The sequence below is a fragment of the Cetorhinus maximus genome, chromosome 20 (genome assembly GCF_964194155.1).
Source record: "Cetorhinus maximus chromosome 20, sCetMax3.hap1.1, whole genome shotgun sequence".
NCBI lineage: Eukaryota > Metazoa > Chordata > Chondrichthyes > Lamniformes > Cetorhinidae > Cetorhinus > Cetorhinus maximus.
Window position 1 is genome coordinate 81,903,248 of NC_135898.1, and position 25,673 is coordinate 81,928,920.

At 46.6% G+C, this 25,673-nt stretch overlaps 1 protein-coding gene across 1 annotated transcript in view; it reads left to right on the top strand.

Annotated features, from left to right (window-relative positions):
- LOC144694613 (beta-TrCP-like) overlaps nucleotides 1-25,673 on the top strand; it is a 40,164-nt gene that overhangs the window by 10,579 nt on the left and 3,912 nt on the right. The window contains exons 3-8 of the mRNA XM_078565213.1: nucleotides 702-798; nucleotides 1,599-1,736; nucleotides 11,115-11,233; nucleotides 13,146-13,395; nucleotides 15,802-15,920; nucleotides 16,697-16,807. Coding sequence (XP_078421339.1) covers nucleotides 702-798; nucleotides 1,599-1,736; nucleotides 11,115-11,233; nucleotides 13,146-13,395; nucleotides 15,802-15,920; nucleotides 16,697-16,807 — 834 coding nt within the window. The remainder of the gene's footprint in view (nucleotides 1-701; nucleotides 799-1,598; nucleotides 1,737-11,114; nucleotides 11,234-13,145; nucleotides 13,396-15,801; nucleotides 15,921-16,696; nucleotides 16,808-25,673) is intronic.

Below are 25,673 nucleotides of genomic sequence, written 5' to 3' on the forward strand. Positions count from 1 at the left end.
CAGTATTTACAGGGGGTCCCCGGGGGGTGTATCAGTATTTACGGGGGTCCCTGGGGAGTGTGTCAGTATTTACGGGGGTCCCCGGGGAGTGTGTCAGTATTTCCAGGGGGTCCCCAGGGAGTGTGTCAGTATTTACGGGGGTCCCCGGGGAGTGTGTTAGTATTTACAGGGGGTCCCCAGGGAGTGTGTTAATATTTACGGGGGTCCCCAGGGAGTGTGTTAGTATTTACAGGGGGTCCCCAGGGAGTATGTCAGTATTTACAGGGGGTCCCCAGGGAGTGTGTTAGTATTTACAGGGGGTCCCCAGGGAGTGTGTTAGTATTTACGGGGGTCCCCAGGGAGTATGTCAGTATTTACAGGGGGTCCCCAGGGAGTGTGTTAGTATTTACATGGGGTCCCCAGAAGTTTTCGGCTGCATGTCTGTAGTTTCAGGCGTAAATTCTGTTTTCTGTAGTTCATCGAGGCTCTTTTTAAATAGACTCTGTAAAGTAGGCTTTGTTTGCTTTGTTGTTTGTTAAGTAGATAAACTTTGTTTACCATAAAATATTCTTGTTTGTTGTATTCCCACCCTGCCAGCAACTCATTGTCTAATGCAGTGTTGTCAATGGACAGACTGAGTTTCAAGGGGGAAATGAAATGACCAAGTCTGCTACACTTAACTGATCTCCATGTTCATATCTCTGTTTAAATCTCTCTTTCAGGGGCCAATATTTGTTTAAGCTAAAACCCTCAGATAGTGGGACCCCTCCCAACTCCTTCTACAGGGCCCTGTATGCCAAGATTGTACAGGACATAGAGGTAGGATACACTGACAATGGTAACTCAATAATGTTTAACAGGTTGAAAAGTTTGTTTTACATTGGGTTTGGGGTCCCACTAACATCTGGGCCCCTTTTAACCGAGAGAGCCTGTGGGAAACTTCTCAAAATATGCTTCTGAAAAAACACACTAGAGGCTTGAGCACAAAATCTAGACTGACTGTTCAGTGCAGTCCGAGAAAGCACTGCACTGTTGGAGGTGACATCTTCCAGGTGAGCCTTGTTGGCCTCTCAGATGGACATATACGATCTCGTGGTACTATTTTGAAGAAGAGCAGGGGAGTTTTCCCTGGTGTCCTGGCCAATGTTTATCCCTCAATCAACATCACACAAAAAAAAACAGATTCTCTGGCCACTATTTTTAGATGCGTGTGAAATATTGCTGTGCATAAAATGGTTACTGCACTTCATTTCTTTACAGTAGTGACTACAATTCGAAAGTGTTTCATTGTCTGTAAAAGTGCTCTTTGATGTCCTCAGAATCACAGAATTGTTACGATGCAGAAGGAGGCCATTCGGCCCATCATGTCTGCACCAGCTCTCCAAATGAACATTATGACTCAGTGCCATTCTCTTGCCTTTTCCCCGTAACCCTGCACATTGTTTCTATGTAATTGATCATCCAATGCCCTCTTGAATGCCTCAATTGAACCTGTCATAAAATTGTGAAAGGCGATATAGAAATGCATGTTCTTTCTTCCTACCTTATGCAATGTAACTGTACTGGAAAGGTTTACGACCTGACTCAATTTAATTATCTAACGTTTTGCTCCTTCATAGACTATTGAGTGGAACTGGCGTTGTGGAAAGCACAGTTTACAGCGGATTCACTGTCACAGTGAGGCCAGTAAAGGAGTCTACTGCCTACAGTATGATGACAGGAGAATTATCAGTGGACTGAGGGACAACACAATCAAGGTCAGTTGGTCAGATTGCTTCTTTCCTTACCTCCGTTTCCAAATAGCGAGAGATTGTAATCCATAATGTCCGATGGATTTGCTAACCACAGAGCCTCAGAGGCCACTGGTGATGTTCAGATCCCTGTTCCCAGTAATCCCTGGATATCTCAGACTGCTGACCAACAGTTTAGGTTATTCTGATGTAGGATCCACCAATGAGGCAACAGTGCTCAAAGCAGCCTTGCCCAAACCAGGCAATTCACACCAGGCAGAAAGAAACACCAATAGGACTGAGTTAGCTGAGGGGCCATTTTCACGGGGCTGGGGGGGGGGGCGCCGCGGTCGGAGAGCAGTTTGTGCTGTAGCCCATGGGCCATTATTTGGACATGCCTCCAGTAATGGAAAGACTGCAAGATCGTTTTCTTGAAAAAATGTTGGTGAAATCTTATTGGGAAGCTGTTTCCATGGTCAGAAAGGTTGGTGGCTAGAGGGATGACCTACCTGAAAAGGCAGGAGAAGCAGAATCAACTTTCAAAAAGGAATTGGATAAATAGTTGAATATGGGTAAAGAGAAGGGGAATGAGCTAATTGAATAGCTCTTTCAAAGATACGTTGGGCCAGATGGCCTCATTTCGTGTGGTGTCATTCCAAAATTCTATGAAATTGCCCAAGGAACCTTAATCTGAACAAGTCATGTGACTTCTCTCCTGTCTAGAGATGATTCCTTGGGTACAAACACCCTCAATGCCTCTTCCTTTATCAGCCTACACAGGGAGATGGGTAGCAGGCAATTCCACTGGGGAGGGCTTCACGGCATAGTCATTCCTATTCCCACAGATAGCTTCTAGCGATCAGGAATCGTAACTCAGCAAGGCCAAGGAGAAATTGAAGAATTTTTTTATTTATTCATGGGTTGTGGGCTTCGTTGGCTAGGCTAGCATTTATTGCCGTTGAGAAGGTGGTGGTGAGATGCCTTCTTGAACCACTACAATCCATGTGGTGTAGGCACACCCACAGTGCTGTTAGGAAGGGAGTTCCAGGATTTTGACCCAGCGACAGTGAAGGAACGGCAATATATTTCCAAGTCAGGATGGTGAATGGCTTGGAGGGGAACTTCCAGGCAGTGGTGTTACCAGATGTTTGCTACCCTTGTCCTTCTAGATGGTAGTGGTCATGGGTTTGGAAGGTGCTGTCTAAGGAGCCTTGGTGGGTTCCTGCAGTGCATCTTGTAGATGGTACACACTGCTGCTACTGTGCGTCAGTGGTGGAGGGATTGAATATTTGTGGATGTGGTGCCAATCAAGTGGGCTGCTTTGTCCTGGATGGTGTCAAGCTTCTTGAGTTTTTGTTGGAGCTGCACTCATCCAGGCAAGTGGGGCGTATTCCATCACACTCCTGACTTGTGCCTTGTAGATGGTGGACAGGCTTTGGGGAGTCAGGAGATGAGTTACTCACCACAGAATTCCTGGCCTCCAACCTGCTCTTGTAGCCACAGTATTTATATGGCTAGTCCAGTTCAGTTTCTGGTCAATGGAAACCCCCAGGATGTTGATAGTGGGGGATTCAGTGATGGTAATGCCATTGAACGTCAAGCTGCGATGGCTGGATTCCCTCTTGTTGGAGATGGTCGTTGCCTGGCACTTGTGTGGTGCAAATGTTAGCACCACTTGTCAGCCCAAGCCTGGATATTGTCCAGGTCTTGCTGCATTTGTACAATTGAAGGTAGGCCTTGTTATTCGGCTCCATTTAAACCCTGAGTTCCAGGCCTCTAAAAGTAGTTTGGTTCTGCACCCGGTTTTCCAGGTATAGCTGTGAATGAATGGCCACAGTTCTAACTGGAGGACAAGGACTAGACTCCTTTGATACATGTCTCCAGTGGCTGAGAAATTATATTGTAAGACCTCCATTTCCTGCGTACAGTTTCACATTGCCCCATAAGCCACCCGATTTCAAGCTTCTCACCATCCCCGCTCACGCTATAACTCTTGGGTGGTTTAATGACTAATTCCCTAGTCACTTCCCTGTGGCAGTTTGTAACCAGATTAAGAACAGAAGAAATAGGATTAGGAATAGGCCATAGGCCCCTCGAACCTGCTTCGTCACTACAGTAAGATCATGGCTGATCTTCGACTGTAACTCTACTTTCCTGCCTAACCCCCAGATCCCTCAATTCCCTTAGTGTCCAAAAACCTATCGATCTCAGCCTTAAGTATACTTACTGAGTGAGAATCTACAGTTCTCTGAGGTAAAGAATTCTAAAGACTCACAACTCTCTGAATGAAGAAATTTCTCCTCATCCCTGTCTGAAATATCCTTATCCTGACTGATGCTCCCCAATTCGACATTTTCCAGCCAAGGAAAACAATCTCTCAGCATCTACCCAGTCAAGCCCTCTCAGAATCTAACATAGGAACATAGGAGCAGGAGTAGGCCATTCAGCCCCTCAAGCCTGGTCTGCCATTCGGTTACATCATGGCTGATATTTTACCTCAATGCCATTTTCCTTTGCCATCCCCATATCCCTTGATGTCATTAGTATCTAGAAATCTATCGATCTCTGGGTGGAATTTTCCATGCCTGCTGGCTTTGGGTATCTTGGCGGGCGTGAGTAGACAATATGGCGGGAAGGCCAAAAATTGGTTTCACGACGTCATGAAACCAGTTTGCAATCATCCACTCCGCCCGTCAATGCTGGGACACATTTCCCATCGCCTCACATCAGGAACTTCATTGGAATACATATGCATATCATTATAAGCCCAGCTCCCTGGAATCATCCCCCCACGCTGGAACATCCGACATTGCGCTGACATGTTTCACAACTGAAAATAAACGACGTGCACTTGGCGAGCTGCACTTCGCTCGGGACTTAGAGATTTGTTTGCCTACCTTGCTTCGGGCAGCACTCACAGTCATCAATGCCAAGCTTCACAGACAGCACAACATCACTTCTACAGGGGCTTATGAGCAGGTCTCTACCTACCAGACCAGCCGTAAGGTGGGTGTGGCTTTTCGATGGCTGCAGGGCTATGGATTGCTTGGGAAGGAGGAGAAGTGGCCTCAGGCAAGGGAAGAGGCTGCAGGGCGAGGGCTGTACTGGAGAAGGGGGGTATCCCAGGGTGTGTGTGGGGGCACATGTTGATCTGTGCAAGTGGCCTCAAGAGGGTGAGGGCTGCGGAGGCAGTCTGCAGAGGAGATGAGGCCAGATGGACATGTGAGGGTGTGTGTGAGAGAGTGAGTGCATGTCCCTTGAGCTGGCAGTGAGTGAGATGCCAGTGAATGTGTGATGACCTTGTGAATGTGTGAGTTTAGAGTGATGAGATCGTTGCCTTACCCTGGCGGCATGGATGAGATCATTCATCCACATTCTGCACTGGAATGCCAACCTCTTGTGTGCAGCGTCGGTGCTGACCGCCACTGCCACCACCTCCCAAGCTGGAGTGGTGACACTGATGGGAATTCCTGTGGCCAGAGCGGGGCTAGAGGATATCGTGGCGGGCTTCAACAGTGTCCAGGAGTCGTTCCAGGAATGCGTCACTGATTTGAGGGCTGCAGCCCTCTTGCCTTTTGGGGCCATGTCTTGTGTGCAGCAGTTCTGGGCTGGAAGCACTGAGAGGTCTGCACTTCACATATGGTGCCTGGCGTGATGAAGTCGAGAGGTGACAGCATGGCAGGCAAATGAGAGCCCGCCCGCCATTGAAACAGTGTGTTTCCTGGGAATGCATGATTAATGAGGCGAGATTGGGATGATACGGCGTGAAAAGCCGCCATTGCGACCGGCAGATAAAATGTTCTTTTTCCCGCCCACTATTGCACTTAGTGCAAATCTGGGATGATTCCATCCTTTGTCTTGAACATGCTCAGTGACTGAGCCTCGACAGCCCCTTGGGGTAGAGAATCCCAAAGATTCACCCCCCTCTGAGTGAAGAAATTCCTCCTCACCTCAGCCCTAAATGGCCTGCCTGTTATTCTGAGACTGTGTGCCCCGGTTCTAGATCTCCAGGCAGGAGAAACATCCTTCCTGCATCTACCCTGTCGAGCCCCTTAAGAATTTTGTAAGTTTCAATGAGGTCACTTCTCATTCTTCTAAACTCTAGAGAAAACAGGCCCAGTCTCCTCAATCTCTCTTCATAGGACAATCCCTCTCATTCCAGGAATCAATCCAGTGAAAACTTTGTTAAATACAGAGGCCAAAACTGCACACAGTACCCCAGGTGTGGTAACACCAAAGCTCTGTACACTTATAGCAAGACCTTCTTATTCTAGGCAGGATGCAGAAGGTGGGGCTGGATTAAATGAGGCTTCTACAAGGTAAGTCCAGGTGAGGGGTGCAGCTCTTTATGGAAGAAAGCTGAGGGTGTTAACCCTGGACGAATCCTCACTGCGAGATTTTTAATCCTGAGCAAACCCGAGACATCACTGGGACTAAAACAAATGAAGCAGCAAACCAAGTCATCAATTCGCTCTTTGCTCTTATCTCACACTCTCTTTACAACACTCCCAGCTGTTATTTGTAGATTTTTCATAAATCCCACAGTTATCTGGCAGAGCTCTTCCTTCATAGAGTTCTGTTTCCGTAGAATGGTTACAGTACAGAAGGAGGCCATTCAGCCCTTTGTGCCAGCTCTCTGTATAAGAGTTACTCAGCTAGTCCTACTCCCCTGCCTTTCACAATAGCCCTGCAAATTTTTTCCAGATAATTATTCAAATTCTTTTTGAAAGCCATCACAAATTCCAATGATGTGAACCAAGGGAAATGGCGGAAAATTCTGGCGGACACAGTCAGTGCAAACAGGAACTGCTCTTAATCACAAGCTCTCAGCTCAGCTCACTATTCTGCATAAGTACATAAGAAATAGGAGTGGGAATAGGCCATTCAGCCCCTTGAGTCTGGTCCGCCAGTCAATAAGATCTGATTATGACTTTAACGCCACTTCCCTGCCTATCCCCCAGAACCCTTGACTCCCTTGTCAATCGAAAATCTGTCTAACTCAGCCTTGAATATATTCAATGACCCAGCCTCCACTGCTCAATGGGGAAGAGAATTCCAAAGATTAATTACTCTCTGAGAGAAGAAATTCCTCCTTACCTTCATCATATATGGAAAACCCCTTATTCTGAAACTGTGCCCCCAGTTCTAGATTCCAGCACAGGGGGGAACATCTTCTCAGCATCTACCCTGTGAAGCCGCCTCAGAATCTTACATGTTACAATAAGATCACCTCTCATTCGTCTAGACTCCAGTGAGCATAGGCCCAAACTGCTCAACCTTTCCTCATGAGACAAACTCCTCATCCCAAGAATCCATCTAGTGAATTTTCTCTGAACTGCCTCCAGTGCAAGTATATCCCTCCTTAAATATGGAGACCAAAAGTGTACACAGTACTCTAGGTGTGATAAAAACAAAAAACTGCGGATGCTGGAAATCCAAAACAAAAACAGAATTACCTGGAAAAACTCAGCAGGTCTGGCAGCATCGGCGGAGAAGAAAAGAGTTGACGTTTCGAGTCCTCATGACCCTTCAACAGAAACGTCAACTCTTTTCTTCTCCGCCGATGCTGCCAGACCTGCTGAGTTTTTCCAGGTAATTCTGTTTTTACTCTAGGTGTGATCTCACTAATGCACTATACAGTTGTAACAATACTTCCCTACTTTTATACCCCATCTCCCTTGCATTTACCCTCCTTATTGCTAGCTGGATCTGCATGCTAACCTTTTTGTTTGGTATGAGGATATCCAGAACTCCCTGTGCCACTGCATTCCGCAGTCTCTCTCCTGTTAAATAATATTCTGCTTTTCTATTCTGTACACCAAGTGAACAACCTAACATTTTCCCACAGTATATGCCATCTGCCACTTTTTTGCCCACTCACTATCTATATTCCTTTATAGACTCTTTGTGTCCTCCTCACAACTTTCTTTCCTACCTATCTTTTTATCATTAACAAATTTTGTTACAATACAGTCGGTTCCTTCATCAAATTCATTAATATAGATTGTAAATAGCTAAGGCCCCAACACTGATCCCTGTGACACTCCACTAGCTATAGTTTGCCAACCTGAAAATGACCCATTTATCCCAAATTGGTTTCCCTTTAGTTAGCCAACCCTCTAACCATGCTAATATATTACCCCCAACAACTCGAGTTCTTGTGTATTGGAGTTACCTTTTATGTGGCACTTTCTCAATTAACTTTTGGAAATCCAAATGTTCTACATCTACTGGTTCCCCTTTACCCACCCTGCTTGTTACATCCTCAAAGAACTCTAATAAATTTGTCAAACAATCTGCTCACCCCAAAGTCTTGAACACTGAGTGTGAACTCACATCCTGCTCACCTCACACTCATGAAAACTGAGTGTGAACTCACACCTTACTCACTTGAACACTGAGGCCCAAAGTTTTGCCACAATGGAGAGGATGTCCATTGTGGCAAAAATAGCGGCAATGCCTGAAAATCAGAAGTCCCACCCCTGGCAAAATGCACAAAGTTGTGTGCCCTCACGAAGGTGGCATCCAAGACCTCATGGATTCATTTGTGGGTGGAGGCTTGTGACATCCTACAGGGGTCACCTGTGGAACCCTGAAAGGAGCCACTTGCATAAAAATTGAGCGCCGCGGTCACTTGCACGGCCATGGCAGTGGATGCCCTCGATATGCCGGTGGCGCCAAATCCTGCAGCAGTTGGCAGATGTGACTGATCAGTTCCCTGGACATGTGCAGTCTTTGGCCACACTGGTTGCCGGTTATCTGCAGCAATGAAAGGCGGTGTCTATAGACCCTGGGTCTAGCTAGGCGCCGACCAACAACAGCTCCCCGCGGCTCTTCAGCGGCTTGTGCAGGGACCTCAGCTGCCCCTTCTTCCTGAGGGTGCTGCTCCTCCCTCTGCCCATCCAGGTGCCTCCGTCACTCTCTCCTCCTTCATCTCCGCTCTCTGTAAGCCATGAGGCATACAGTGAGGTCACCAGACTCCATGCTCCTGATGTCCTCCTCCTGCAGGATGAAAGAGAGATGCATGGGTTAGCTTGGGTGTTCTAAGAACATCTCTTGGTTAAGCCTGAAGGCCCCTTAACACATCCTGGAGAGTGCTGGCCATCACTTGGATGGCCAGAGTTTAGTGCACTACATGGCTGCCCGAAACCCCAACAGCCTGCGCCCCACTCCACCTGACCAATTAGCGGCAGCTTCGGCCACTGGACTGCATGCTGTGCTCTCAGCTCAGGTGCAGGTATTCTCCTAACCCGCACTGCAAGGCTGCACTGTTAGCTTGAGCCATGGGGGAGACTGGTCCAAACCAGGATGATGATATTGCAAAGGGCTGTGAGCGCCTCCACCAGTGACTGCCGAGTGGCCAGCTTTAGCAAGGAGATTGTACAATGTGCCCAGTCGTCCAATTGTTCTGCAGTCCGCTGAAACACTCTTTAGTTTGTAGTCTGTGTCTGAGGGGTGAAAAGCTCTGGAGCATTTGATGGCACTTTCATTCCTCTGCGTTGCTTGAGTGGGCAGGTAACCCAACTCCATGCATGTCAATGTGGCCTGTGTCTGAACTGTCTCAGCTGCAGAGGAATGGTCACTTTATATAAGGTTTCCCTAATGCGTAGCTGCTTCCCTCCACCCACCCCACCCCACCCCGCATGTGCTTGTGTATGACCTTCAACCACAGGGCAGCCCTTGCTCCCTCCCTCCAATGCGTCTCAACATTGAAGTCCAACAGGCAACCCAGGAGGGCGCTGCGCTGTGCTACTGTGCACTCACCTCCAAGGTAAGGTTAACACTGTGAGTGAACTCACACCTGACCCACCTCTCACTCTCCAACACTGAGTGTGAACTCAAACTCTGCCCACCCCACACTCTCGAACACTGAGTGTGAACTCACACCCTGTTTGTCCCGCACTCTCCAACACTGAGTGTGAACTCACACCCTGTTTGTCCCACACTCTCCAACACTGAGTGTGAACTCACACCCTGTTTGTCCCGCACTCTCCAACACTGAGTGTGAACTCACACCCTGTTTGTCCCACACTCTCCAACACTGAGTGTGAACTCACACCCTGTTTGTCCCGCACTCTCCAACACTGAGTGTGAACTCACACCCTGTTTGTCCCGCACTCTCCAACACTGAGTGTGAACTCACACCCTGTTTGTCCCGCACTCTCCAACACTGAGTGTGAACTCACACCCTGTTTGTCCCGCACTCTCCAACACTGAGTGTGAACTCACACCCTGTTTGTCCCGCACTCTAGATTTCTCTCCAGTGCACCATCGACATCTGAATGAATTTAACATTCGAACTGAAAATCTATTTTCAGTTTTTTTGGAATTAAATTAATAATTGCCTCTAATTAAAATGCTGCAGTTGAATATGAAGCAAGATTTTTAAATGATGTTAATGTCTTATACTGCTTAATTAAAAACAACATCTATTATCCATCGCCCTCATGTACCAAATACCTGGCTATTAAAACTCCTCTCCACTACCTCCTACAGAGTCCGTGCTCCGCTCTGGGTTACTTGGTGATCACAAGAGCAATGGCAACTCATGCTGCTTGGTGATTAATTCTCTTCATTTAAACTCCAGCGTAGCTGCTATTCCAACCTATCATTAACCTACTAAAGATAAAAAATAAGTTTTAGTTAGCTGTTGTTGAATCAGGCCAGAAGTAGGGCAGTAAAACTGGCCTCAGTTCCTTTGACAATGGAGGGCTCGGGGCTCCGGCTGTAAAGGGGGCGTGAGGACTTTAGGTGAGGAAAGGAAAGGGCTCAGCTCAATAGTGGTGGAGATTGAAAGTGTAAGAGGAGACTGAGTTGGATAAGGAATTCCTCAGTACGAGCTCCTGTGAGAGTGATTTAGGGCAGGATGACAAGACTTAATTTCAACAGGAGAAAAGGAAGGAGTTCCATTTCTATAGGGTGCCTTTCACAACCTCAGGATATCCCAAAGCGCTTTATAAAGTAGAAGTACTTTCTTTCTTGAAGTAGCCAATGTTGTAGTATAGGAAACACAGCAGCCAATTTGCACACAGCAAGATCCCTCAAAAAGGAATGTGGAATGACCAGATAATCTGTTTTGGTGATGTTGGTTCAGGATTAAACATTGGCCTGGGCATCAGGAAGAACTCGTCCACTCTTCTTCCAAATAGTGCCTTGGGATCTTTTAAGAGCATAAGAAGCAGGAGCAGGTGTAGGCTATTCGGCCCCTCGAGTCTGTGCTTCTTCTTTAAAAGGCCTATCCAATTAGTCTCATTCACCTGCTCTTTCCCCATAGCTCTGCAGGTTTTCCTTTCTAATTATTTATCTAATTCCTTCTTGAAAGTTGTACTATTTTCCTGTTTGTAAGTCGATTTGTGTGTGATGGAGTGGCATTTTCCTGGTCACTTTTGTTTGTGTTTTTATCAGGTCTGGGATAAGAACACATTGGAATGTGAGCGGATTCTAACTGGACACACAGGCTCAGTGCTTTGTCTGCAATATGATGAGAGGATGGTTATCACTGGATCCTCAGACTCCACAGTCAGGTAAAGCTACCTCATACACTGCCCCATCAAATACTCCCAGTACAGGTACAGCATGGGGTTAGATACGGAGTAAAACTCTCTCTACACTGCTCCATCAAATACTCCCAGGACAGGTACAGCATGGGGTTAGATACAGAGTAAAGCTCCCTCTACATTGTCCCTATCAAACACTCCCAGGACAGGTACAGCATGGGGTTAGATACCGAGTAAAGCTCCCTCTACAATGCCCCATCAATACTCCCAGGACAGGTACAGCACGGGGTTAGGTACAGAGTAAAGCTCCCTCTACACTATCCCATCAAACACTCCCAGGACAGGTACAGCATGGGGTTACATACAGAGTGAAGCTCCCTCTACACTGTCCCCATCAAACTCCCAGGACAGGTACAGCATGGGGTTAGATACAGAGTAAAGCTCCCTCTACACTGTCCCCTTCAAACACTCCCAGGGCAGGTACAGCATGGGGTTAGATACAGAGTAAAGCTCCCTCTACACTGTCCCCTTCAAACACTCCCAGGGCAGGTACAGCACGGGGTTAGATACAGAGTAAAGCTCCCTCTACACTGTTCCCTTCAAACACTCCCAGGGCAGGTACAGCACGAGGTTAGATACAGAGTAAAGCTCCCTCTACACTGTCCCCATCAAACACTCCCAGGGCAGGTACAGCACGGGGTTAGATACAGAGTAAAGGTGTGCATGTTATACAATCCCACCTCACGACCATCAGACGCTCCCAGGACAGGTACCAGTGTGACATTTATTCCCACACCAGCTTTTGCTTGTTCAATTGCAATTGCTGGGTCGTTAACTAACTCTGTGCTGTGGACCCATGGCCACTAGAAACTAGGCTGACACTGCCCAAAACCAGGTGGCTCAATTGCTGTCATAGCCTTGTGGATTGGACCATCACTCTTGAATGAGGGTGCATAGACTGTGTTTGTAACACTGAGAGAGGGCTGCATGGTCAGAGGTGCTATTCTTGATGAGACATTAGATTGAGATCAGTGTTGCAATGGGAATAAGGCTTGATTGGTATTCCTGGCAAAAGCAGTCTGCTGACCCAGCTCCATCAAATAACCCAAAAGACCAAGGGTGCTTTAGCTAGCAGAGAAATTAGCCGAGTTGCTGGGCTGCATTTTATCCAAGAGTCATAGGTTAAGAGTGCTGGTCAAATATCATCCACTCTGCAACTTTAGCTGCATCCTTAATACTTACAGAGAAAAGCTATTACTCATAGATCGTCCATTTTCTTTCTTGTTGCTATTTTCCCTCAGGGGCAGGCTCTGCCACCGCGGAAGGCATCGAAAGAAAGAGAAAAAGACCTGCATTTCTATAGCACCTTTCACAACCTCAGAATATCCAAGTACCTCTAGAGTTTAATAACTGTTGGAAACATGGCAGCCAATTTGCACATAGCAAGATCCCAAAAATCAGCAATGTGATAATGACAAGATAATCTGTTTTAATGATGTTGGTTGAGGGATAAGTATTGACCAGAACACCTGGAATAACTTGGCTGCTTGTTTTCAAGTAGGGCAATGGAGTATTTTACATCCACCTGAGAGAGCAGACAGAGCCTCAGTTTAATGTCTCATCCAAAAGGTGGCACCTATGGCAGTGCAGCATTGCCTCAGTACTGCACAGGAGTGTCAGCCTGGATTTTATGCTGAAGTGTCTGGCATGAAATTTGGACTCAGAGGTGAGAGAGCTACCCACTGAGTCAAAACCCACAACCTAAGAGAGCTACCCACTGAGTCAAAACCCACAACCTAAGAGAGCTACCCACTGAGTCAAAACCCACAACCTAAACTACCACATTTAGGAGAGTGTTGTGTTGGAGGGTAAGCGGAAATTGGTTCACCGCAAGTGTTTAGGCTGGTTACTGATTTATAATGGAATTCCTGGTTTCCAGAGTGTGGGATGGATCCACGGGAGAGATGCTGAACACACTGATTCACCATTGCGAGGCTGTCCTGCACCTGCGTTTCAGCAACAGAATGATGGTCACCTGTTCCAAGGACCGCTCCATAGCTGTCTGGACATTGGTCTCACCCAGCGACATCACCCTGAGGAGGGTGCTGGTGGGCCATCGGGCAGCAGTCAATGTGGTGGATTTTGACGACAGATACATTGTGTCAGCGTCTGGGGACAGAACTATTAAGGTAAACTGGAATAATTTCCTTCATTGAGATGTCTCAGTGTGAGGATAGTGGAGCGTGGGCCTTTAGCGGACATGACAGGATGTGAATTCAGTGGAAACTTTGCCTTTAATGGACGGGAGAGCATGTGTGGTCATTAGCTCTGGCACTTCAGTGGACAGGACTCGGCGTGTGGTCAGCAGGATCTGAGCCATTAGTGCACAGGACAAGCACTGATTTCAGCAGAATAATTTTAAAAACGGAAAAATGCCATGAGGCTTGATAACAAAATTCAATCGACCCACCTACCCACTTTGTCTCTCATCCCGCCGTATTCTCAATCCCACCATCCCAACTGTCCCTCAATGCCACCAGGCCATAAAAATGTAATGGACCCCTTGCTACTTGGGGCAAATTTTTGACTGCCCCAATCTCACTTTCACACAGGACCCTTACAACAAGTGAACAAAGAGTACTTTGCTCCCATCTCTCTGAGCTGGGACTGACAATCAATCTTTTGAACATGTATGTTTATTTTTGCCTTTGCTGAGGGTTGTCTTTATGGCTTTATTGGGTTAATGACATCCAACTCTGCAGGGTTTGTTCCAAAGGGTGAACTTTGTGAATGGTCTCATTAGCCTCATTACCCTTCAGAGGATTACTGTGCTCTCTGCTGTAATGAGCCCCCTCGCTTTACATGCAATCCCATGTAATTTATACACCACAGTTTCCCAGTGACTGACTGCCCACAAGCACACACAGAGTGACTCTGCTGCAATCCTGGGCCATTGAGTGTGCACACACTCACCTGAAAAACGGGCCTGGATGGGACTGATGGCCAATGTGCACACTAACAGTTTCTGTCAGGGGAGGTGAGCGTCCCAGGCCAGGTAATCCAAACTGTAAGCTTTATACATCTAATACACCTGCTAGATTGCAGGTTGGGATGCACATGGCAGCAATTAATGGCTCAGCTCCTGCTGTTAGAATACAACAGCATCGAAACCCATCAATTGAATTCCTGTAAAAAAACACCCCAGATTTTTTTATATATAAACCTCCTGAACCCCTCAATTAGTTTCCTGTCTGTAACTCACTGCTGAAGAATCACAATTTCTATATTTCAATCATCTTCATCCTTCGTTAAGATTCCAGTCTGTAACTCGTTCCCAGGTATCTGTTATTCTGTACAACTTCAGCAAACCCCTCAATTAAATTCCAGCCCCCCCGCCCCCCACCCCTAAACCTCTTATTGAATTCCAGTAACTCACTCCTGGGTATCTGTTATTCTGTATATAAACCACCCGAACCCCGCGATTAGATTCCAGTGTGTATCTCACTCCCAGGTATCTGTTATTCTAGAAATAAACCACTCGAACCCCTCGATTAGATTCCAGTCTGTAACTCACTCCCGGGTATCGTCATTCTGTGTATAAACCACCCAAACCTCTCGATTTGATTCCAGTCTGTAACTCATTCCTGGGTATCTGTTATTCTATATATAAATCACCCCGAGCCCCTCAATTAGATTCCAGTCTGTAACTCACTCCCAGGTTTCTGTTATTCTATATATAAATCACTCCGAACCCCTCGATTAGATTCCAGTCTGTAACTCACTCCCGGGTATCGTCATTCTGTGTATAAACCACCCAAACCTCTCGATTTGATTCCAGCCTGTAACTCACTCCAGGGTGTCTGTTATTCTATATATAAACCACCCCGAACCTCTTGATTAGATTCCAGTCTGTAACTCACTCCTGGGTATCTGTTATTCTATATATAATTAACCCAAACCCCTTGATTTGATTCAAGTCTGTAACTCATTCCCAGGTATCTGTTATTCTATATGTAAACCACCTGAACCCCTTGATTAGATTCCAGCCTGTAACTCACTCCTAGATATCTGTTATTCTGTATATATTTAATATATATAATATATATATTTTGATATAATGTATATATTTACCTATAAAATTCTAACAGGACTAGACAGGTACATGCAGGAAGGATGTTCCCGATGGTGGGGGAGTCCAGGGCCAGGGGTCACAGTCTGAGGATACTGGGTAGACCATTTAGGACTGAGATGAGGAGAAATTTCTTCACCCAGAGAGTGGTGAGCCTGTGGAATTAGCTACCACAGAAAGTAGTTGAGGCCAAAACATTGTATGTTTTCAAGAAGGAGTTAGATATAGCTCTTGGGGCGAAAGGGATCAAAGGATATGGGGAGAAAGCGGGAGCAGGCTATTGAGTTGGATGATCAGCCATGATCATAATGAATGACGGAGCAGGCTCGAAGGGCCGAATGGCCTACTCCTGCTCCTAGTTTCTATGTTTCTATACTCTGAAGAAATAGCTTGTATCTTACTTGTTGCACCTTGTGCTCAGTTGAAGAATTAACAAAACCATTTCCCTGCTTCCAATTGATTCTAGATTTGGAACACAAGCACTTGTGAATTTGTACGGACGCTGAATGGGCACAAGCGTGGGATTGCCTGTTTACAATATCGAGACAGACTGGTTGTCAGTGGATCATCAGATAACACCATCCGGTGAGCTCCTCTCCACCACTTCCTTGTCCAGTTAAGTAATCTGTGTAAATCACCGAGGTCTGTTACGCCATATGATTCAGAAACCAGACTGAATAGAAGGAAAAATGTCAACATATCAATTTCACAAAACAAGTTGGATCATGAAATTGTGCCATTTTCCACAAAGTGATCACATGACTGCACAAATTAACTAGCATTGACATCGAAGATACCAGTGGTACGTTAATATTTGATCTCCAGCCAAGACTCCGTGGATAACACTCTCACCCTGAAGTCAGGAGGTTGGGGGTACAATCCCCTCTCAAGACTTGAGCTCAAGCTAAGATAACAGTCCTGCGGGGGTGCTGTACTGTCGCGAGTGCCATCTTTTTGATTAGATGTCAAAGCAAGGCCCCAGACATCTCCCCCTCAGATGGACGTAATGGATCTCAGTGCCTCTATGGAAGAAGCGTCAGGAGGTTCTCACCAGTTTTCTGATCAATATTTATCCCTCAGCCAACGTCACTGAGGCAGATTGTCTGATCATTTATCTCATTGCTGTGTGATTATTGGCTATTGAGTTTAATACTTTGCATCAGTCACTCTACTTCATAAAGTACTTCAATCATTTTAAGGTTCTTTGAAATGTCCTGAAGTCATGAAATGGACCACAGGAATGCAAGGTGTATTGTGCAGGGGTCCGAGTCCCTGGTGCTGTGCTGGTGTCACAGGTATTGATAATTGATAATCTAAGATAGAGAAATTAATGTAAACTCCATCTTTTCTCCCCACCACAGATTGTGGGACATTGAATGTGGTGCGTGCCTGCGGGTACTAGAGGGGCACGAGGAGTTGGTACGCTGCATCCGCTTTGACAGCAAGAGAATTGTTAGTGGTGCCTATGACGGGTAAGAAGTTCATCCCTCACCCATTTTTACCCACGGGGTATCTGTCTGATCAGTGTCCAGCGCCGTGGGGGACACATTAGCCTCTTGAACTTACACTGACTGCCTCCCAAAACAAGTGCCTATGCTGCACAAATGATCCAACCCTTTCCTGCTCCATGTCTTCCTGCTCCATCCCTTCCTGATCCATTTTTCCTCCTACATGCCTTCCCTACTCAACCATTCTCTGGACCAGTGACAAGCAGCATTTTGGGGAGTGTTAGAGAAGAAATCATCAGCCCCCAGGGACTTTTTTCCGTCTATTAAGTGATACGTGCAGAAAGCTGGATTGTTCTCCCTGCACGCAGCACATTTCACCGGGAGCACCGTGAGAGGGACCCAGTCTGATAAACACAGACACAGATAGCAGAATCATGTGGACTCGAAACATTAAATCGAAAAATTAACTCCATAGATGCTGCCAGACCTACTGAGTTTTTCTAGCATTTTCTGTTCTTATTTCAGTTATAGAAGTTCTGTCAATATCTGAATGGCAAATAACATGAGGAGTTGCTACGCTGCGTCCGCTAGGGGAGGTGATGGTATACTGATATTGTCACTAGATTAGTAATCTAGAGACCCAGGGTAATGCTTTGGGGAACCGGGTTCGAATCCCACCACAGCAGACAGTGGAATTGGATGTCAATAAAAATCTAGAATTAAAAGTCCAATGACCATGGCAGCACAGTGTTACAGTTGGGAGGGAGTTGCCCTGGGAGTCCAACATTGACTCCGGACCACATGAAGTCTCATGGTATCAGGTCAAACATGGGCAAGGAAACCTCCTGCTGATTACCACGTACCGCCCTCCCTCAGCTGATGAATCAGTGCTCCTCCATGTTGAACACCACTTGGAGGAAGCATTGAGGTTGGCAAGGGCGCAGGATGTACTCTGGGTGGGGACTTCAATGTCCATCAACAAGAGTGGCTCAGTAGCACGACCACAGATCGAGCTGGCTGAGTCCTAAAGGGCATAGCTGCTAGACTGGGTCTGTGGCAGGTGGTGAGGGAACCGACAAGAGGGAAAAACATACTTGACCTCATCCTCACCAACCTGCCTGCTGCAGATGCAATTGTCCATGACAGCTTCGGTAGGAGTGACCACCGCATGGTCCTTGTGGAGATGAAGTTCCGCCTTCACATTGAGGATACCCTCCATCGTGTTATGTGACACTGACACCGTGCTAAATGGGATAGATATTGAACAGATCTAGCAACTCAAGACTGGGTATCCATGAGGCGCTGTGGGCCATCAGGAGCAGCAGAATTGCTCGAACACAATCTGTAACCTCATAGCCCGGCATATCCCCCACTCTACCATTACCATCAAGCCAGGGGATCAACCCTGGTTCAATGAAGAGTGCAGGAGGGCATGCCAGGAGCAGCACCAGGCATATCTAAAAATGAGGTGTCAACCTGGTGAAGCGACAACACAGGACAACTTGCGTGTCAAACAGCAAAAGCAACAAGTGATAGACAGAGATAAGCAATCCCACAACCAACGGATCAAATCTAAGCTCTGCAGTCCTGCCACATCCAGTCGTGAATGGTGGTGGACAATTAAACAGCTCATTGGAGGAGGAGGCTCCATAAGTATCCCCATCCTCAATGATGGAGGAGCCCAGCACCTCAGTGCAAAAGATAAGGCTGAAGCATCTGCTATAATTTTCAGCTAGAAGTGGATAATCCATCTCGGCCTCCTCCGGAGGTCCCCAGCATTACAGATGCCAGTCTTCAGCCAATTCGATTCACTCCACATGATATCAAGAAATGGCTGAAGGCACTGGATACTGCAAAGGCTATGGGTCCTGACAATATTGTGTGAAGACTTGTGCTCCAGAACTTGCCACGCCCCTAGCCAAGCTGTTCCAGTACAGCTACAACACTGGCATCTACCCAGCTATGTGGAAAATTACCCAGGTATGACCTGTACACAAAATGCAGGACAAATCCAACCCGGCCAATTACTGGCCCACCCCAGTCTACTCTCGATCATCAGTAAAGTAATGGAAGGGGTCATCAACAGTGCTATCAAGTGGCATTTACTTAGCAATAACCTGCTCACTGATGCCCAGTTTGGGTTCCACCAGGGCCACTTAGCTCCTGACTTCATTACAGTCTTGGTTCAAACATGGACAAATGAGCTGAATTCCCAAGGTGAGGTGAGAGTGACTGCCCTTGACATCAAGGCTGCGTTTGACTGTGTGGCATCAAGGAACCCTAGCAAAACTGGAGTTAATGGAAATCAGGGGGAAAACTCTCTGCTTGTTGGAATCATACCCAGCAAAATGGAAGATGGCTGTGGTTGTTAGAGGTCAGTCATCTCAGCAGGATATCACTGCAGGAGTTGCTCAGGGTAGTGTGCTCGTCCAACCATCTTCAGCTGCTTCATCAATGTCCTTCCTTCAATCATAAGCTCAGAAGTGGGAATGTTCACTGATGATTGCACAATGTTCACCACCTTTCGCGACTCCTCAGACACTAAAGCAGTCCATGTCCAAATGCAGCAAGACCTGGGCAATATCTAGGCTTGGACTGACAAGTGGCAAATAACATTTGCACCACAGAAATGTCAGGCAATGACCATCTCCAACGAGAGAATCCAACCATCGCTTCTTGATGTTCAATGGCATTACCATCACTGAATCCCCCACTATCAACATCCTGGGGGTTACCATTGACCACAAACTGCATGAGACTAGCCATATAAATACTGTGGCTACAAGAGCAGATCAGAGACTAGGAGTCCTGCAACAAGTAACTCACCTCCTGACTACCCAAAGCCTGTCCACCATCTACAAGGCACAAGTCAGTTGAGTGATGGAATACTCCCCACTTGCCTGGATGAGTGCAGCTCCCACAACACTGAATAAGTTTGATACCGTCCAGGACAAAGCAGCACCACATTCACAAACATTCGCTCCGTCCACCACCTATGCACAGCAGCAGCAGTGTGCACCATCCACAAGATGCACTGCAGGAATTCACCAAGATTCCTTTGACAGCACCTTCCAAACCCACGACCATTACCATCTAGGACAAGGGCAGCAAGTAGATGGGAACACCACCACCTCCAAGTTCCCCTCCAAGTCACTCACCATCCTGACTTGGAAACATATCACCGTTCCTTCAATGTCATTGGGTCAAAATCCTGGAACTCCTTTCCTAACAGCACTGTGGGTGTACCTACACCACATGGACTGCAGCAGTTCAAAAAGGCAGCTCACCACCATCTTCTCAAGGGCAACTAGGGATGGGCAATAAATGCTGGCCCAGCCAGTGATGCCCACATCCCATGAATTAATTTTTAAAAATGTTACTGGGGCTGATTTCACAATAGTAGTTGGGGAAAGGGCGGGAGTTTGAGGCAACAATCTCTAACACATGCTTCCTGCAAGCAATAATTCCTGCAGGGATCACAGATTCACCCCTAACACCTGCGATGGGAACCACAGCCCGAAACATTCCTCCTTAAAATCCTTCTAGAGTTTTCAGCATTTTTGTGTCAGATTTTGAACATTTTAGCCTCGATATTAATAAGGAGGCGGGGAGGATGTAAAACGTGAGGGGCTAAGTTACCTTATTTTAACTAACCTCCCCACAATCCGGTCTGGTTTCTGCCGAGCAAGGGCAGTTAAAATTGAGACCTTTTAGTCTATCATTTTACTGCTCCATTGATTTCCGATGATCAGCTTCCAGGAGCTAACGTTCAAAATTCCAGTCAGGACAGCAAAGGAACAGAACAGCTTTAAGATTTCTCATTTAGCGGGCCCCGCCACTCTGAGCCTATTTTATAATCCGATTTAAGGGCTATCGCAAGGTTTAGTATGTTTGACTGTGTGGTGGGTAGCATTCTGCTTGTGGCTTGTATTAATATCAGGCCTTCCCCTCAAACATTCAGATGGCTTCCCATTCATACTGGGGCGGTATTGACACCGACAAGCTTGGATAGTCACAGATTCGATTCCTAGCCAAGGTGTCAGGACAGATTCTAAAATTGACCTCAGCATCCCTGAGCTGAGCACCACTTTAAGCTTCCAGAATCTTGAGTAAATGATTTAAGATGATACTCTGTGATTGAGGGAGTGTTGCACTGTCAGAGCTACCTTTGTTTGGATGAAATGCTAAATCGAGGCCCCATTTGCCCTCCCAAGTGGATGTAAAAGATCCCATGGTGTGATTTGAAAGGAGAGCAGAGAGGTACCCCACCCACAGTGCCCTGACCAATATTTATCCCTCAGCCAACATCACCAGAGCAGATACTGGTTCGTTTATTGCATTGCTATTTGTGGGAGCTTGCTGTGCTCAAATTGACTACCACACTTCCTACATTACAACAGCAACAACAAGTTCTTTAGTTCATCATAAGGTCATGAAAGATGCTATAGAAATGCAAATTGTTTCTTTCTTTATATGAACATATGACAATGTCGGACAGGAAAAAAAACGGCTGGTCCATCTTGGCTACCGCATCCCGCTTCAGACCCTTCCCACTCACCCAGATTCAGGGGAATAGCAATATAAAACCAACAGTCTATTAGGGGGAAATAAATTAGTACAATTATCTCTGACCCCTCCCTCCGACTTGTAACCGGTCCAGCAGGCCACACTGACCATGATTTATGTTATTTAGCCTTTCACCCTTGTGTGATATGGGGGAGAATTTTCCCCATGTCGGGCAGGCCGGTCGGGAGTGGGCGCAGAGCCGATCGCCGCCCGCAGTCGGTCCGTGCCACCATTTTATGTGGGCGGGACAATTAAGGCCCGCACAGCGTGACGCACGGCCGGGAGCAGCACTACCCGTGCAGGCGGGGGGAGGAGGGAGAGTCGCATGCACGCGAAAGAGAGCAGAAATCTCCCTGAGGCACGGAGCTGCCTCAGGGAGATTAGGAACATGTTGAGAACTTTTAATAAAGAAAGTTAAAAATTATTTACACACGTCCCCTCATGTGACAATGTCGCATGAGTTGGGACATGTTTACGAATTGAGCAACATTTATTTATTTATTTAATAAAACCTTCAGGAAACCTCATCCCGCCCCGTGGATGAGGTTTCCTGAAAAATGTGAAGGCCACTTGGGCTCTTCGCTTGCTCCCCCCGCCAACCTTAAGATTGGAAGGGCAGTGTTGATAATGACTTCAATTGGTTTTTAAATGGCCTTAACAGGCCTTTGACAGGTCGGCGGGCACGCAGCCGCCTCCGACGCACGCCCACCAAACAAAAGATCTGAATGACGCGCGGTGACGTCAGGATACATGCCCGACGTCACCACGCGTCGGCGTGCCAGGCCCACCCCCACACGTCGACGTGAAAATTCTGGCCATAATCTCCATCCCACCCAGGGTCATAGGAACAGGAGGAGGTCATTCAGCCCCTCAAGCCTATTCTACCATTCCGTTAGATCATTGCTGACCAGTATCTTAATTCCATCAACCCATCCTAATTCGGTAATCCTTAATAACCAGGAACTGGTGCAGCTGTCATTTGAAGATACAAAGTAAATTGGCATCCGCCACATGAGCCAGCAACGTGTTCTCTGGGAGTGACCATGTGTGTGTTTGTGCACGTGTGTGTGTTTGTGCACGTGTGTATGTTTGTGCACTTGTGTGTGTGTTTGTGCACGTGTGTGTGTGTTTGTGTGTTTGTGCGCGTGTGTTTGTGCATATCTGCATGCGCGTGTGTGTCTGGTGTGTGTGTGTCTGCACGTGCACATGTGTGAGTGTATCTGCACATGCACGTGTGTGTCTGCATGTGTGTGTGCCTGCACATGCGCATGTGTGTGTATATGTGTGTGCCTGCACGTGCACGTGTGTGTGTGTGTGTGTGTGAGTCTGCACATGTACATTTGTGTGTGTCTGCATGCGTACATGTATGTATGTACATGCGTGTCTGCATGCACATGTGTGTGTGTGTCTGCATGTGCACATGTGTGTGTGCACGCACATTTGTGTGGGTGATAGATTGGGGATGGCTGTGATGGGTCTTAGACACTCGGCCAGCACTCACACTTTACATGTATGAATTGTGGTCTGGAATGTGTTGCCTGAAGGGGCAGTGGAAGCACATTGAACAGTAACTTCTGAAAGGGAAGTGGATAAATACTTGAAGGGGATAAAATTTGCATGGCCATGAAAACAAAGGACTTGCATTTATATAGTGCCTTTCATGACCACCGGACATTCCAAAGCACTTTACAGCCAATACTTTCGCAATGTAGTCACTGTTGTAATGTAGGCACATGGCAGGGAGGAGTGGGACTAAGCTCTTTCAAAGAGCCAGCACAGCCACGATGGGCCAAACATCCCCTGTGCTATAAGATTCTATGTACGGGACAGTTGTCACATTCATGGGGAGAATAACATGGGATCAGACTAGCACCTTACTAGGGAGAGAAAAAACTTTGCGGGGTGGGGGGGGTGGGAAGCGATACTGGAGACTCCTATTCATCACAAGGGTAACAACCATGGCCCAATTCTAAGACCTGATTAGTTTAACAACAGGAGGTAACTGATTATGACATCATTAACTTAGCAACAGGTCCCGTACTGGTCCGTTACAAGCTCAGCTTGTGACCGTCCTAATTTTCCACAGTAATGAACAGGCGTCAGCATCTCTTCCAAAGCATTTATCTTCCCTGTGAAGATTAGGGAAGGTTAGCAGCAATAAAGAGGTCATATACTCGACATTCTGTGCCAGTACAAGGGAGCAGCGCTTCCCACATTCTCAAAGTATGCTGATTTATGTCCTTCGCAGTTGCCCAAGGAATTCTATTTTGGGGATATATAAAATGTGAACACAGGGCACCATACATTGTATAAATGCACCAGGGTGGCCCTAAATTACAGAGATCAGATTACGCTACTCAGGAATGGGAAACGGGATTTTCCTGCTTCAGAACTCTCTACTCCCTGTGGTAAACTTCAAAGGCAACTAGGGTTAGGTAATGAATACTGGCCCAGCCAGCGAAGCCCAAATCCCATGAATGAATTTTTAAAAACTATAAAGAATGATGTATTGCTTTAGGATTGAAGTTTATGGTAGAATATAACCAACCCAAACTTGATCTCCAAATGGTACTGGGCATGTTAGTCACTCGAGCTAGAGAGTTAGAATGACACTGACCTTTTCCTCGGAAACCTGAGTTGAAAGACAGGAGAAATGGAAGAAAAAGCTGTGCACTGGCTCAGTGGCTGTCACCTCAATCAGAAGGTTGTCCAACTCCAGAGACTTGAGCACAGAATGTAGGCGTAGACTTTCAGAGCTGCACTATCGGAAGTGCTGTGTTTCAGATAAACCATTAAACCAAGGCCTCATCTGTCCTCTTAGGTGGATATACCCAGAGCCAGCGAGAGAAATTATGGGCCCTGGTGCTTCTCCTGTGGGTCCCTAATTCCTCACCACACCCCACACCCCATCCGACCTTTAACCCTCCCCTTCACATCCTTTAGGTGCCCAGAATTGGGAACCATAGTCACAGTGGGGTTGAACTGTCTTATAAGCAAAACTTCTTGACTTTTGTACTTTTTGCCTCCATTTAGAAAGCCCATCGAAAGCTCAGGTTTCAGTGTAATATACTTAACAACCACAGCTTTGTCAGACAGTTACACACCACTTGGTCTTTATATTATGTAACCAGCTCCGCTTCTTTGAACCAGTCCCTATGCAATATCCAGACAGCAACACCCAAAAGACTTGAAGCTCACAAGCACTGTAAACAACAATCCTATGTACAAATGAGAATATCTTGAACTAACAGTGACATACTTTATTGGCGCATAACTCCTGGTTTCACTTCCAAGTTTAAAAATGACAAAACCTTCCAGTAAATTAGCACCAACCAATGTTAACAGAAAAATTACATTTTGCGATGAGTGATAAATATATTCTCATTTTAAGTTGAAACTAACCACATTTATAATTGCCCATATGCCATGAAATTTAAACAGGAAGTGCTAGAAATACTGAGCAGGCCAGGCAGCATCGGTGGAGAGAGAAACAGAATCAAAGCTTCAGGTCCACAATATGCTCTCATTCTGACCACAGATGCCACCAGATATGCTGAGCATTTCCAACACTTCCCATTTCTATTGGAGCAAAATTAACCCCTGTTGCCAGCCCTCCAAAAATGCAATCAGACCCTTGTGAGCCTCCCATTCCCCTTCAGCAAGAAACCCAACAGCAGCTGCCCTGAGATCTGGTTTGGCACAACATTAAACATGAATTTCAAAAAAAAGTTAAGGTATGAAGAAAACATAAACAACTTGCTGAACATAAAAAAAAATCAACGTCAAAGCAATAGCTTGATCATTTAAAAAATTATAATTAATAAAGATCATCATTAAAAAGTACCAAGCAGCAGAGCTAACTAATGAAACCTGTTTTGCCTTTTTGGTTAAGAAGTAGAACTACGGAGAGATAGGCTAGGCCCTTAGACTTGATCACCAGGGAAGGGGAAGGGAACCGGTGCCTAGCTAAGGAGTTGGGTTCAACTAACACTGACCTTACATTCACCTCTGGTGGTGCAGACTCCAAGCTGGCCTCAGTGGAGTTCATATGAAAATGGGGGTTGGAGGCAGGTTGGCTTTCAGCCTCAGTTTTCCTCCTCTCCCTGGCTGGTGTGGATAGGTTTTTGGGGAGGGGGAGGGGCAAGGTGTGTGTGTGGCCCCTCAGCGATCAGCGTGTGTGTGTGTGTGCGTGCGTGTGTGCATGCGTGCGCGTGTGTGTGTGTCCAGTTCACACCCAGTCGCAAGGTTCTCACCTCTCACACTCAATTTCAAGGGAAGACTGAGGTCAGGAGAGATTGCCCCCACCACTGGAATTGCACCTCAT